The 15,381-nt window shown below is 55.2% G+C and overlaps 5 protein-coding genes across 5 annotated transcripts; 4 read left to right on the forward strand and 1 right to left on the reverse strand.

Annotated features, from left to right (window-relative positions):
* Positions 1–199: 199 nt before the first annotated feature.
* On the reverse strand, positions 200–2,101 carry HMPREF1541_02439 (uncharacterized protein; the record flags this gene model as incomplete). Its single annotated transcript, XM_008716794.1, has 1 exon — positions 200–2,101. The coding sequence occupies one exon, from the start codon at positions 2,099–2,101 to the stop codon at positions 200–202; it is 1,902 nt and encodes a 633-aa protein (XP_008715016.1).
* Positions 2,102–2,354: 253 nt separating this feature from the next.
* On the forward strand, positions 2,355–3,461 carry HMPREF1541_02440 (uncharacterized protein; the record flags this gene model as incomplete). Its single annotated transcript, XM_008716795.1, has 2 exons — positions 2,355–2,562; positions 2,617–3,461. 2 exons carry the CDS (start codon positions 2,355–2,357, stop codon positions 3,459–3,461), a joined length of 1,053 nt encoding a protein of 350 aa, XP_008715017.1.
* Positions 3,462–4,961: 1,500 nt separating this feature from the next.
* Positions 4,962–6,548, forward strand: HMPREF1541_02441 (uncharacterized protein; the record flags this gene model as incomplete). The annotated part of the gene is made up of 1 exon (XM_008716796.1): positions 4,962–6,548. The coding sequence occupies one exon, from the start codon at positions 4,962–4,964 to the stop codon at positions 6,546–6,548; it is 1,587 nt and encodes a 528-aa protein (XP_008715018.1).
* Positions 6,549–7,447: 899 nt separating this feature from the next.
* Positions 7,448–9,028, forward strand: HMPREF1541_02442 (uncharacterized protein; the record flags this gene model as incomplete). The annotated part of the gene is made up of 1 exon (XM_008716797.1): positions 7,448–9,028. One exon carries the CDS (start codon positions 7,448–7,450, stop codon positions 9,026–9,028), a length of 1,581 nt encoding a protein of 526 aa, XP_008715019.1.
* A 4,871-nt stretch (positions 9,029–13,899) lies between these two features.
* Positions 13,900–15,180, forward strand: HMPREF1541_02443 (uncharacterized protein; the record flags this gene model as incomplete). Its single annotated transcript, XM_008716798.1, has 1 exon — positions 13,900–15,180. One exon carries the CDS (start codon positions 13,900–13,902, stop codon positions 15,178–15,180), a length of 1,281 nt encoding a protein of 426 aa, XP_008715020.1.
* Positions 15,181–15,381: the final 201 nt, after the last annotated feature.

The following is a 15,381-nucleotide window of genomic DNA, read 5'->3' on the forward strand; positions in this document are numbered from 1 at the left end:
GGGGGGGCGGCTCGTCTATTTCTGTAGCGGCCTCTGCTGACGCTTGGCCATTCTTCATATCGTCCATTTTGGACGTCTTGAGAGACAAATCCTCTCTAGCATAACGACAAGTCTACAACGCTCGCTGCTCTATCGACGTGCTCCATGACACATGACCGTGACGACCGCCGCCACTGCAATGTTCTTCATCAGGCGCGGTCTAGCGACCGAAGCCAAACCAGCCCTTCTTCTTCTCCTGCTGCGGCTGCTGCGGTTGCGCCTTCTCGGCCTGTACGTCCTTCTCCACAGCTTGTCCATCGATTGCCGCGTCCTCTTTTTGATGGCCAGGATATTGGATATAGTTCCACGCCAGATCGAAGAACAGCGGCTTAACAGGGATGGGCTGCAGTCTCGGAGGGTAATTGACAATGTTCTTGAGGTCGACATCGTCGTGGTAGACGTTCAATTGTAAGGTTTCTGCCAAGGGGCGCTGAAAGACGGGCGCACTTGCGGTGTTGGTCTTTGAAGCCGAGTTGGAAAGATTTTTGAGCTCGGTCAGGCCACGGTGGCGTGTGACGAGGGCGGAGAGGTGGGCGGTTGTGATGGCGATGGTAGATGTGGAGAGCTCGACTTTAGGGGGCGATGACTCGGTGAACTCGGGAGAAGAAGAGGGCGGCAGAATGGATGAGGCGGTTTGGGAGAGTGTTAAAGCGCGGTCGAAGAGGGCCAGAGCGTTGACGACTTGGCCGTTGAGGGCGTGAGAGCGGCCAACGGCAAGGCACTTGAGGGCACGAAAGTAGGCGTATTTGGCGTCGAGCTCGCGGACGAAAGCCTCATCGGCGATGACGCCAGGGAGTTCCTTGACTGCATCGAGCGATTGAAGTATGGATTCGTAGAGGGCAGTGCGCTCCCGCAAGCGAGAGAGCTGACGCCCTGTGCTTTCGGGCTTTGGTGTGTGACCCTTGCCGCTCTTGGACTGCTTTGCTGAGTGTTTGCGCTGCTCAGGCTCGAATTGAAGGCCGTCAGAGGGACCACAGAGGACTCTGTTGCGTCCAATGCGGTATTCTATGACAGCGTAGTTGACAGCTGTGCGTGTAATCTGTAGGGATTGTATGCGACTGTCGCCAGAGTCGATGCCCTCGGCCATGAGCTCCTCGATGGCTGATTTGGTGGCATCCGCAGCATCCTGCCTGGCCTCAATGACGTCGTCATAAGCGGCTGCTAGGTCGGTCGGAGATAGCTTCTTGTCTTTGTACTCTTCAAGCTTTTCGTTCAAGATACTTTCATTGGCAATGGCTCGACCGAGTGCTTCTGAGATGGTGGCATCCTCAAGCTTGACCTTGCGAGTCCGCCACGTGATGTGAGTGGGGGCGTTGTGAGAGCCAGACTCTGTCTGGGTTTCGTTCTTTGCGGTCTGGAAAGCATGCGAATCCAGCTTGACGAGAGCAATTTTGGTCGCCGCCTCATCGTCCGCAAAGCTTTCCACTGCAATCTCCTCGACCGGCTTAGTGCGGGGCATCTTGAGCTGGAAGGCCGCATAACGGAGACTGGGGTCGATGATAGCAGACAAAAGGTCCTTGTAGACATCGCTTTTTGCGGCCTTGCCCAAAGTTGTGTATGTTATCCTTGGAAGGGAGTAATTACGCAGACACGCTTTCCATTGTGACTTCTCGAAATTGAGACTGCCTTTCAGCATGAACAAGTAGGCCTTGGCCTCGAGGACATCAAGCCCAGAGGCTTTCGCGTCGCTCTCATCAAGGACCGTAACAAGATTCTCGGCGTACGCGATCGCCCGTCTTAATCGAGACGCAATCTGCGTCTTTGTAGAACCAGGCATGGGTTTCTGTGTGTTCTCTGGGGACTGGGCAGACTTCATGGCCATTGCACTGGCCCAGGCCCGCTCCGCGCTTGCAAGCAGCAGTTGCACCCACTCAGCATTATCAGCCACATTTGCAGAGGTGACAGGAGACTTGGGTGTGTATTTTCGCCCTCTGGGTGTAGCAGCGCCCAGTCTTCTTCTCAGTGCGTGGATTTTGCGAGTGGCTTGGGCGTGGTAGGCATCGTAGTCGCCGCTCAGCAGAGCACGATCACGCTCCGAAGTTACGCTGCGGGTGATATTCATGGCGACCAGCGTTGGGAAAAGCGCGGCCGTTGTGTGTTCGTGTTAGATTCCCAGGGTGGTCATTTTGAGTGCAGTAGTAGTGGGGTGCGGTACGGCGTCGGATAAACTTGTGGTCCGTGACCTGTGGAAAGTTGTCGAGCCCGCTTGCCGCAACAGCTGCGTCAATACTTTTGCACTCTTCAGGTTTCTCGTTAGTTCATCTCCTGCACAGCCTCATCTCCTTTGTCAATCGATTGCTGTCATGGTTCTGGGCATGATAAGACCTACGTCTCGTGCGGCTCTGCGGACCGCAAGAACTAGTTTCGTTCCCTTACGATCTGTTGGAACTCGCTTCGTTAGCACACAGCCTCCGCATCTACGGTCCAGAAGCTGGAAGAGCAGCGCATTGCGATGGGGTATCGCTATCGCCGGTATATACTATTACAATACGAGCCCGGTCTTTGCTGAGCAGCCACATCACAGTGGGTTTCTTTGAAATCAAGCCCGGACGACGAAAAGCTTACAAATAGTGCTAGATCTATTGAACCCGAACGTCGAAACTGTCGATGAGGACGCAGAGACGTCTGCACTCGATGCGCTGATTGCTCGCCGGTCAAAAGATGCCCAAGAAAATCATGAGGCGTTGGCTGCCGACGCCTCGGCCAGAATTGGCGAAGAAGTAGCTCCTGCAGACGGTCAAGGAGCGGCTGAGCTGGCGGAGGAAGCGCAAGGGGAAGGTGCATTCAACCCAGAGACCGGTGAGATCAACTGGGACTGCCCTTGTCTAGGCGGTATGGCGCATGGTCCTTGCGGTCCGCAGTTCCGTGAAGCTTTTTCATGTTTCGTTTTCTCCCAAGAGGAGCCCAAAGGCATGGACTGCATTGAGAAGTTCCAGGGCATGCGAGACTGCTTCCAGGAGCACCCGGAGGTATACAAGGACGAGCTCATGGATGATGAGGAGCTTGACGCTGAGCTGGAAGCGGAGAAACAGGAGCTGGTTAGCCAGATTGCTGAGAGACGCAAAGCCGAAGAGGCAGCGGCTACATCATCTCACAGGCTCCTCGAAGAGCCAGCACCCGCGCCAAAACGAACGCACGAGTCCAGGTCTTCTTCTGCTTCCGAGGCCCACCCCAAGCCTGCGGATAGCGGCTCCCATACACCTCGGACGCAGCCGCAATCACAAGCTTCGACATCAGCAGGCTCTGACCCTTCTGGCGAGCCATCGCATGAACAGGTGACAGAAAGGGGTCCTTCAAAAACGATCAAACGGCCTACACCATCGCCAGTGAGCCAGGAAGGAATCCCGGAAAGCGATGAGCTTATTCCCAAGGCCGCGCATGATGCCCGAGCAAGCAACGGCGACCACTCCAAGTCGGAGTAATGCCAGTAATGTTTTCCAAAGTCCTCTGCATCAGCGCAACTTGGGCATTTCAAGAGTGTACAACAGATAGATGTACCGATAAATGGCAGGAACCGCATCCTCTCCTCATCTTGACCCTACATACTATGCACTTAGTCTGGTTCCATCGAATCGCGAGTTGCTAAGAGGACAGGAGATTATTGCAAGACTCTTGGCAACAGCGAGATGGGGTGGTGGCCACAAAGTTGCGAGTTCGTCCACGTGGGAGCCTAATCTTAGCATGACTGGAATGCTCGCGCGGGTCGGGAGCTTCGCAGAGCTCAAGGTCAGTACGCTTCTGGTGCTCTGGCTGCTTGGGGGCGGTGAGACGAGGAGCTATGGTACTCGTATCATGTATGGAAGCTCGAGATGATATAGGGAGATTGGACGCGGCAGCTGTAGATCACTGGTAGTGCCGAACAACAGCAGAAGGGGGGCGCCCGATTGGCATATCGCGAGACCTCGCCGGCAGGGACGGCCCAGAACCAGACCCGAATATAGCGACTGCAAGTGTCGATGGCCAGTCGGCAAGCCTAAGCGGGTTCCTGGTGCGGGCACTTTGCATCTAGCTGCAGAAACAGAGCAAAAATCTGCCAGGAGGGCGCTTGTTAGAGCGTTAGAACTAAGAGGGAGGGGATGTTTAGGGGGCAGAGCGCCAATCATAGCTCAAACAGCGAGCCCGTCAACTTGTAGCCGGGCTCGCCAGGCCATCCCTCCCTCCTTCTTTCTCCATCCGCGCTCTTCATTTGTGCCACTGTCGATTCTTGCATCCTGCTTCTTCTTCCCTCTCTTCCATCCTCGCCCTTCCTTTCCTCGCCCTCCGAGGGTTGTTAGAGTTGACGTCTCACTGTCACGGGGTGATTTGGTCTCTTTGCTCGCGACAAAGAACAGAGCGTGACTTTCTCCCCCGCTGTTGATCGAGCTCTTTCAATTCCGACTTACCCCTGGTCCTAATCACCGCCACGTCCTCTTCGCCCGCCATCATTCGTATTTGCCGCGCAATACAAGACGTTGTTGCTAGAAAACAGCTCTGCCACACAATCGACATTAAATCACCTACACTGTCCATTCGACACCTAATCCGCCACAAAAAGCTCCCGATCTTTGTACACAGCACGTCAATCCCCACATAACTAAGCAGCCGTCAGCTCACTTGGCCTGTCCTGCCATATTGCCCCAGCAGGCAACACAACTGGTATATCACGTCCAATCTTTCGACTCCATCTTCTGACAGTGACTTATCAGGCATACAAGCTTTTGGTTCCGTTTCTGATACCCCTCGATCTTTCGAATTTGCGATCCTGTCGACTTACATTCAGCCAACGCTGGCCCGCGACGCCTAATACTCTAATCACACGCTCCTTCGACCTCTACATAGAGCTCCTCAATTCGCTTCCTTGATTGCCGGACCAGCTTTCTGGTTCATTTGCGTACAGCATTGTTCCATTCGATTGCACATACATCACCCTTAGAGAAAAAAACATGAGTATTGACGCAGGCGGTCTTGCTCAAATGACTTTCCAATCCCCTTTCAACAACACCAACATCGGTGTCTCCGGACCGGGCTTCGCGTCCCGCGGCAAGGCTTCGCACATCAAGCGCTTGAGCGTCGCCCCTCCTTCCAACATCTCCACCATCGATGAAACCCAGCAAGCCAATAATGTCTCAACTCCTCGAACCAGCCGTGGTCACCTCTTAGCCGGTCTCCGCACGGCCCCCAAATCTGCCACCGTTCCTCCTGCTGCCAACGGACTGGAGCAAAGCCGTTATGCGGATCCTCAGTACGATGCCGGAAGTCGCGTCCCGCAGACAACCACTGCAGCGTACTTTCCTCAGGCACGCAAGATGAGCGGCAACAGCAATGGTGCCTACCGTGATCAGAACAACTACTCCTTCCAAGAGCAAGTTCTGGCGCCTCCCATCCTCGATTTTGCTCCTCAGGGTGGATTAGACGGTATTGATCCCGAAGAGTATGAACAACTAATGGCTACCAACCGTTATCTTGCCCTCCAGCAGCGACAGCTTCAACAACAGCTTGCTGAGATCACTTCCGCTGCTCAGCATTTGGGTCACTTGAACCTCAATACAGGCTACACGAACAATGCCCAGTCTTACCAATCACCTGTCAATTCGCCCATGAGCATTTACACCCAGCAGCTCCAGCATGGGCTTCAGCCTATTGTTCAGCCCGTCGCTGGCAGTCCTGGCGTTTTCTCCGTCTACAATCCCATGACTGGCCAGTCCAGCTTCGTGTATGACAACGGGGCTCAGCAGCACACGGGTCCTGGAAGCACCGAGAACTACCGAGTATCCTCCCCCCAAGCCGCCCCGGTCTTTCAGCGTCAAGCCTCCGACCCTTCGGTTCCTCGGTCTCAGATGAGAAGCGTGTCGCCACCCAAGCCGACGCCCTCGCCCCAGAATGATGTTGAGCCTCTGCCTCCTCCATCGGCTAACGCCTTCCGCCGTGGGCACCGCAAAAACCTCTCATCGGTGAACGTCAAGACCACTGGTGAGTGGACACGCCCTACTGGTCCACGCTCGGCCGGTGTGCCTCAAACCCCTATGACCGGCACTTTCGCTCCCGGCCACGGACGTGCTGGTGAGCATCCTGTTCGCCAGCCCAAGGGTCCGCCGCTGCTGCAGGAGCTCACGGAGAAGCCCACGTCGAAGCATGAGGGAAGCAAGAACTTTGCAACCCGCCAACGCCGTCGTGCTGTCCATGACTTGGTGAAAGCTGGTCGAGAAAGACGCAACGACGTACGTCAGCCCGGCTCTGGAGCTGGCACTCCTGGCAGTGAGAACGAATTCAACTTCTCTGCCTCGGGTTCCGACAGCGACTCTGTTCTTGCGGGCAGCACTAGCCTGACCAGCCGGCCCAGCATCGGCAGTCTGGGGGTCGGTGCAATTGGATCTGAGCGCAAGGAGAAATCCCGCGACCGATCCTCTGTCGATAGCAACCGAAGCCTTAGCGGCGATGAGAGAGCATTTATTGAGATTGAAGCTGCGCGACGTTCCACTCCGCTGCTCGTCCTCAGCAACGCCGAGAAGCGTAGGAGCGTGGTGATGTAGATGGAACACCACTTACCCACCCCTCAAGGGCAGAGCCCGCATCCTTTGAGGTCCTGCATGTATTGGACCTCGTCCGATCGTTACCCAATTAACGAATTTAACGACACGGTACCCCTGCACAGCTCTTCTGAGCATTGCTTTTGATGAGTGTCATGAGACTCCCGGTTCGGGTTTCCTTTCGCGTTCTACAGCAAATGAGCTTGTGATTTTGTGTTCAAGTTCAATTCGTCGATGTGCACGCACGTCAGACCCGACCATCCTTTTCAAGAAGACATTGCGGAGAGCACCAGAATGTGAAAAAGGCCTGTTGATGCTGATGCACGGATTGGACTTGGTCAGGGCACATTCATTATTCGAAATCGTCCATCGAGGGCCGCTCTTAGCTGTTCAGAGGGCACCTCCTGTGTATAGTTAGTACCCGCACGATAACTCAGCATGAAGCCCATTCATAGCTGCAAATGAAGACAAAACCTTGATGATTGCAGTAATGGCCATGTCTAGACCCTAGCCACGCAGACTCGTATGCCTCCTGCCCCAGACAGCTTGGCGTGATGCAACCACGGATTGGCTGTTGTCATTGATCTACACTCCTACTCAGATAATCCGCCTCCACCACAGGACAAACTCTCACACCACCGCCGCCGATACAAAACGCTGCCAGTGATGCGTACGTGCCCTGTTCCCTTCATTGTAGCTCTCACGTAATTATCTCATTCATAGCTACGCTGCATGCGCTTGCTCGTTTACTCCAAAAACGCACATATAATCCTCCGAAGATTTCCGCATCTCGGTCTCACGCGCTCAATGTCTGACCCCTCGTGACCACTACCTCGTCTCATCTGCGCCCGATTTCAGGCCCTCTCCAAGCAGGATAACTCTTGCTCATCCAATCCATGGCCATGGCGGGGGCAGGTCCAGCCGACCGCCCCATCCTACAACGGTCAGGCTCCCCAGAGCACGCCTCCACCGAGTCCGGCCGCTCGCCTCTCTCGGCCCATGCTCCTTTCCTACACAACCTCTCGCAACGCTTTCGAAGAGGCAGCAACGTCAGCTCGAACACCTCTGACTCTCAGAGCCAGAATGCGGAGAAGAACGATGGCACAACTACTGCAAACCCCAAACAGCAAGAAAGGGCACGTGCCGATGCTTCAAGGGCGGCAAAGAGATACCTCATGACCATCGTACGAAATGATTGGGAATTCCCACCCACAGAAGGCGGGGGACAAGATCAACAACAGGGACCTGACGCCAGGGAACCTATATCCTGGCAGCTACGTGACGATGGCTCCGAAGATGAGCTGGATCGCGCGCATCCAACGTCACCCACGAAACGGCGCCCTAAGGCCGACCCATACCGCTTCGAAAACCCCGATGCGGTAGCAGACTACGTCCGTGAGCGGCAGGTTAAAAGAAGGAAAATTATCCACGAGCAGATGTCTTGGAACCACGGCCTCCGACATTGGGTTCAGCAGCGCGATGCGTGGACGGGAGCGGTTTGGAGGGATTCGGCTGGGGCGCGAAAGCCTGCATCAGAAAATCAGGATGCCATGGACACCACACTCAGTGCTATCCTCGGAAAGGCTGACATTCCGGACTCTGAAACCAACACCAATGTCGACACCTCGCCTTCGGTCAGTGCCGCCGACATCAATGCCGCGACTGCTGTTGGTTTCGCTGCCGCCGCCGATAGCCACACGCCGGAGGCCTCCGGAGGCACGTCCGTAGACAGTCTCGAGCCGGCAACCACCGCCACTACGGCCGCGACAGACGTAACTTCCACCGGCGTGACTACGGCCAAACCCACCAGTGCCATCCCCGCAAACGAAAGTGAACCCGATCCAGAAGCCGAGGGTCCTTATCTTCCCGTGTACCCGCCGCTGTTCCCTGAAGACAACGTGCTGCGCAGCCGCATCAACCCCAGCGCGTACGGCACGATTTACGGCAAGATCGTGGTGCAGAGCCTGACGCCCAACATCCCGATTCCGCTGCCGGACATGGTACGCGCGCTGGTCAGTGGATGGAAGAACGAGGGCCAGTGGCCGCCAACGGGGACGGCGCCGGAGGCGGCGCGGAAGGCTGGTAAAGCGACGGCGGGCGCGGGCGGGGCTGGAGGGACAGCATTTGCGCGGTGGAGGAGGGACAGGGGGCAGAGGAAGGCGAGTGGTTTCGGTGCGGCGGGTGCGTTGGTGGAAGGAGCTGGATCTGGGAAGGGGGAAGGGGCTGCGGTGGGAGCGAATGGGCATAGGGCCCGGAGGAGTATCAGCAGTGTGGTCAGAAGGGTTTTTGGCACCGAGGCGGAGGAGCGGAGGAGGGAGAGCGAGGTGGGCTTGAGTTTGGGGTTCGAAGAGGATGACGAGGCGGAGGGACTGGGTGCGAATGCGAGTGCAGTCGCGGACGTGGATGCAGATGCAGATGGGAATTCTCGACTAAATCGGGGGCTGCTTGATGAGGCCAAGCAGGTGGTGAAGAATGAGCCATGAAGGAGATATGACGACGACGACAACCATGCGGATGCAGTGATGAGGCACCCCTCCGGTTTCCTTGGGATAGCCATGTGTCTGAGAGGCTTGTTGATTATTGGTATGAACATACGATATGCATTCTTCGTATCTTTTGTGCTGCTGCTCTTCCCCCCCCCCCCCTCCCCCCGGATCCTCCTGCTGCTGTCGAAGCAAGTCTAGCTCAAGATGGCTGTCTGTTGGCTTTCTGGCGGCATCAATCTGCTGTTGGAGATGTGTCAACAGAAATGCTGCCGAGTTCGTGGGACATGCATCCATGAACTTGTATATAATTGCAGAAAGGGGAGCGAGGTGCTTCAATCCTCTCCCAAGGTCACGACGACAATGGAGTTGTTGCTGATCTTTCACCGCCCCAAAAGACGATAGTGGTGTGCTTTCTCGTATGCTGGTTCCTCTCTAAGTCCCCCAACTACGGTCGACTAAGTCCAGCCAGATACAAAGATCCACCCTCGCGTTGGAACCATAGAGACGAATCTATCTACCTACGAGCCAACGCGCGCAAGAAGAATGAACTCCTCGCACGCCCCAAATAACGTTTGTGTGCTGAACGTGAAGTCTCCGGGCCGAACAAAGCTGCTGCAGGTGCAGGTGCAATTGCGATTGCAGTGTACACACCGAAAGACCTGACCCGAGCGTACGTACGCGAAGGGCGTATAGGCAAAAGGGCGCGTATTCTGCGGCACAGGACCCCGCCATTGGAACTTTGGTACGCGGCCCGCCCAGTCATTAACCTGGAGTCTTGCTGCCGCTGCTTGTACTATTTGGGACGAAAGAAAAGGTGCTCTTTGACTCATCGGTGCAGACTTTTCTCGCTGTAGACAAGCAATACGGAGTCTCTGCTTCGAAGTTGGCAACGGTGGGAACTGTAGATGAATATTTAACCCCACTCGAGTTAGATATTGTCCATGAAGCGACTGATGATATATTCTGCAAATCGAAGGGCAGTGATGAAATGCAATGGGCCAGTATCGGCGCAAAGGTACCCTTCGACCCAGGTCAAGAAGGCGTGCCCATGCCCACCCACTCACAGAGGAGTCTGCGTAAAGACGCAGGCGCACTAGGGGATTGAAAGCATCGACTTTGAGTCAGCAAACCCCTGGCAACCTGCAAGCTCGGATTGTACCCACCGTGGCTGCTTGCTGAAGCAGTGATTGGTTGTCGTACTCGCATCTCTCTAGGCAGGCCTCAGGCTACCGAGTACTGAGTCACCTTCTCAACCACACAATGTATGTCAGAAGTCATCCGACGGGCTAGCCGCCAACAAGGGCGTCATATTGGGGAGAATTGTTAAGCAGGGAGGTGGGTGTATGACCGAGACTAGTCAACAAAGCATACCGTGGGAGCAGGTATAAAGATGGCCTTAGGACCGAGCCTGAGGCATGGCTGTCTATACAAAACCAAACACCGAGGAAAGCAAACCTTGACCCCACCGTGTTAAAGCCGAATCTGGTCGCACTCTTCACCATATAAAGATTCCTTGCGAAGCAATCACTCAGCACAAACTCAACAGTCAATATTCCCTCGCGACTCAGCTTACCCGGGATCCTTGTAGGAGTTTGGGGAACGCCTAATTGTTCAGAATCCCCTGCTTATTCTCACCCCACGCCATACCCTCCAGTGGAGCAGCTGAGTATAGGGTATATTTAGTCAACACCTATGTCGTACGCATCTGTCACCGACTCCCTACTTGCCTCTCAACGACATTCTCTCCCAACACCCAAGCTCTCGCAAGAACGCTCTCGTGCGCATTCCCAGACGATGCCTTCCTCAGCCAATGTGGACGAGAAGCATGGCGACGCCGCCTCGGTGCGAAGCACTTCAACCATGTCGAGCCTGAAGTCATTGCTTCACAAGAAGCGTGATAGCACCAGCAAAACCATCAAGCCTACACAGGCGCAGAAGGCTCACCAGAACAACACCACACACGAGGCTCGAGCGGCGTACTTTGCGATGAAGTAGGGCTGTCGATCTGGATCAACATGTATCGTATTGACAGTGGCTCAGATCGTGAGATCGCGTGGTAACCACGTGTTACATGAGGGTTTTGGCGTTTTTCGATAGTTGGGACATGGTTCGACTGCAATGCTTGCGGTGCAGTCGATATGAAAACATACCTCGGTGATAATCTGAATAGACAAGCGCAATGATATCAGACCTTAATAGCATCTATTTTGAAATGCCTTGGGGATTCTCATAGTGAAGAGTGCAGCAGATGGTGAAAGTACGTGTCGAGTCGTGGTGGGCGGCGGCTTCCAGTGACTACCACTGAGCGCTTGATGCACTGAGCGCTTGATGCACTGAGCGCTTGATAGACATACCAGACCAGCCTAGACGTTGACACGGGATCGAGCGCATGTCTTAAAGGGCGAAAACGACTCCTGTAAGTAAGGCGCCATCAGGTCTCTGAGGGATGTGCATGAGAGTAGAAGTAGCCATCGAGTAGGTGAGGGCCGATATCAAGATAGAGACACTTGATCGCGCAAGTACGAATCTCGTTACCGAGAAATAGGGAACTGAGTGGGTGTGTAGCTCGTTGTCCAGATCACATTCCGCCGTGGACAAAGATAAGCCACATTTTAGCGCCTGGACATGGTCAGTTGCGTTTCAGGATGTGCAGGCTCCTGGCAGTTCAGGCCAGCGGTACTCGTCGAAAGAGGGGGGGAGAATGTGATTGAAGGTGTGCGGGAGCGGCCAGCCATGATATGGTGTGGACGTCAAGTGCTGAGGTTCCCAGCTGGCATGCACGACGTACAAGCTGTCGGATCTGGCGTTTGACGGCGGCGTTGACGAGAGGCTTAGGCCCATTGGCGCCATCGAGCCACGAGATCGGGGCGGGTGGTGGCTGTGGCGGTGGCTGTGGCGCATGTGTGGCTGAAGCTCTTCGGCGCAAAGCGTGGCAAGTGCGAGCTGACCCCCGCAGATTCTTGATCTGCTAGGCCGAGTTCCAGCCTGCAATAGGCAGTCGCCGTCGCACTCGCGTCTCACTCTGGCACTCCACCCCCAACGCCGAGCAGCCGTTGACAGCGCTATCAGCATCTCTTGCAAGCAGACTGACGCTATTCCAGACTACGGGGCTGGGGTTCGCTGCAGCAAAGGATTGTTTGTCTACCACTAGCCACGAGTCGACCCTACCAGGATTGCAAGCTCGATAGGGTTTCTCGTGAGTTGAGAGCCTGACCGATGCCTCCCGACACACGCCCGAATGACCGACGCCTGTCCAAAGAATGCCCAACTCTAATATTTCCATGTGATCGGCGGTGTGCCATACTCAAGACAATTAATGGGCAGCTGACGGGGAATGGCGACTGGCAAATGGCTGATCACAACTGTATGAAGCTGCAACATTCAATGCAGCACACATGCTGGCTTGAAGCATTCAACAGTCCCGGATGACACACATCTCACACATGCAGTGTCGCTTCTGCAGGCCGGAGAGAACGAGGGTAGACCCTGTGGGTGAGAAGGCTGGCCGTCCGCCATACTCTCAGCGAGGACGAACCCAATGAATTACAGGGCTAAAAACAAGCGAGAAAAAAAGGCATTGTGTGGCAATTCCCGGGACATTCTCTCCTTTGCTGGCCACCAGTGAAACCGCGATGGCAGACGCAAGGCAAGGGAATGCAACGAAAGCAACCACTCAGAGCTGAATCTGGCATGGCCGCGTTCCATAGGCGAACGCGTTTGATAAAGCAAAAAGCTGAGACAGTCAGGAAGCAGGACAAGGGGCGCGTAAGTTTCAACTCCCTGCCGGCCCATGCCTCAAGCTGCGCAATAACAGGCCCGCTGCTCGATCTGCCCGGAAGTTTAACTGGCCCAACACTCGCATGAGTCCTTTGGCGCGCCCCGATCAGCCCCGCTTCGACGGCTGCGCCCCCCTTCCCAGGCTGCCACCCCTAGCCAATCAATTACCCCTTGGCTCCCTCCCATGCCACCTGGTGGACAGGCAAACGGCGCACCCAGACCTGCACATGCTTGGGCCAGATGATCCAGCCTGCCCACAGGCTGCCAACCGTGGCCATGCGCCCCTCTCAACCTGACTCGTCCTGTGTGGGGATACGCCGTTCAAGGAGTGCAGCATGCCGCCTCATGGCCAACCAGTTTCTCCCTGGCACGGTGCCGCCGACGGGCGCGAAACAATACATATTTACACTTGCAAGCGCCAGCTCGCCCCAGCTCCCTCGCGGCACTGAGTGACATTCCTCAGGCTGATTAAAGTGAATCACTCTTCCTCATCCTCATCTCTCTAGACTCCCCTTCCATCTCACGACCCAGCAAAAGCCGTTGACAGCCAAGCCGCTGCCCAAGTGCTGGAACCTACTGACCCAGAACCTCTAGTGGCCAGGCCATAGACTTTACCCCTGCTTACGCGACCCTTGGCCCAAGACCAATCCGTCTCTCTTCCGAGCAGAGTCACTTATCGATTATTCCCTTATCGATCTAGTTGCCGTGCCGGTTCCGTGCTCCAGACTTCGTCATTCCAAAAGGCGACAGCGTGGAACCTCAGGGGACGCGACTCGAGACCTTACCGAACCCTCTCAGACACCAAAGGAGTCGACTATCCTAGGCTGGCCCTAGCATACCTCCTGGGAGAATTGCCTTCTCGTATCGATATTCATACTCCGTACATCCACTTGGCACGCTCGCTTCCCCCCTCCTGCAGGCCAGGCATTTCACATTTCTTTAATACCAACCACTCGCATCTTCGAGACATTTGGGCCCTTTGTCGCTTTTGACAGACTGTCCATATCTGTCACTCGTCCTCAAACAAATCAGGTTCCTTTGATCAGGAACTGTTCTCTCATTCTACCAACCTCTTACCACATACACTCATTATGGACTCTTCATACTCGCAGGCCCAGAACCGGGCTGCTCTCGACGAGTTTGTCCGTCAGCCCGTGAGGAGTTATATGATTCAGCACCTAGCGAAGCAGGCCTCGCAGGTTATCCGCTGTGAGCAGCCTTCCAACACATCAACTCTTCCCACACCGCCATCCACGCCACCTTCAGATCCCGCTCAGCATGAGAACATGCCTGCTCTTCCCAGCTTGGAAGCATTCATCACATCTCTTGTCAACAAGTCATCCGTCCAGGTCCCTACCCTGATGACCTCGCTGGTCTTCCTCACTCGCCTAAAGGCTCGCCTCCCTCCTGTGGCCAAGGGTATGCGGTGTACCACTCACCGCATCTTCCTGGCTGCTCTTATTCTGGCGGCCAAGAACCTCAACGACTCTTCACCCAAGAATAAGCACTGGGCCAGGTACACCTCAGTCAAGGGCTACGATGGCTTCGGCTTTGGTCTTCCCGAGGTCAACCTCATGGAAAGGCAAATGCTCTACCTTCTCGACTTCGATACCCGAGTTAGCGAACAGGACCTCTTCGACCACTTCGAGCCTTTCCTGGCACCTATCAGATTCCAGCTTGAGCTTCAGTACGAGCGATCCGAACTCAACAGCCACAGGCACTGGCAGTCCACTTCCTCGGTCGACACTGATGTGGTCGAATCAATTCGCCAATCCACGCGCGCACTCACCACCAAACAGCCCAAAGCTATCCACGTGTACGACTCTCCTCACTCCATCATCGAGGACGATGTCCCTGGCGGACGTCATGCCCGCAGATATCACAGCAACCAGAGCTCTCTGTCTCTGCCCGCTGCAAGTCATAAACGCGGCCCCTCACCCTATCGCCACGAACGCTCCATTTCGCCGCCGTCGATCCGAGACTTGCCTCCCTTGGTACGCTCCGGTCACTCTTACTCCAGCTCCCGATCATCTTCAGTTGCACCATCGTCTCACTCGAGATCATCCTCCTTGGCACCCACCAACCGAGGCACCCCTATGACCCACAATAATTACGTGGATGAGAATATCGCCATCTTCGATGGGCAAGCTAGCCCGGATAGCTACCAGTATACCGCATATGGCAAGGCAGTCGCTGCGGCCAGACCGAACCTGAAGGGCCACCAGATCAGCTTCTATGATCAACAACCCAGCAAGAAAGTCAAGTCGGAAGGTCCCGCTCCCGCGCATCAACATAGTGTGGGCAGCGTCATGTCGAGGCTCTTCAATGCCGGTGCGACCAGACTAGGCCGAACACCTGTGCAAGTTACATGAGTATCGGAGCTTGATGCAATTCACACATTCGACTGGAGATAGACACGGTCTGAATGACTGCAACGAAAGTGACGGACGACAATTCATTTGCAAGATTTCTTGGATACCAATTCCAATTACTGCTTCTACAGCGCATGGCGATGGCGTTTTCATTAAACAACTACTATTCAGACCACCAGAGGATCGAAATTTGGGAGGAAT

This window comes from Cyphellophora europaea, assembly GCF_000365145.1.
Source record: "Cyphellophora europaea CBS 101466 unplaced genomic scaffold supercont1.2, whole genome shotgun sequence".
Lineage (NCBI taxonomy): Eukaryota > Fungi > Ascomycota > Eurotiomycetes > Chaetothyriales > Cyphellophoraceae > Cyphellophora > Cyphellophora europaea.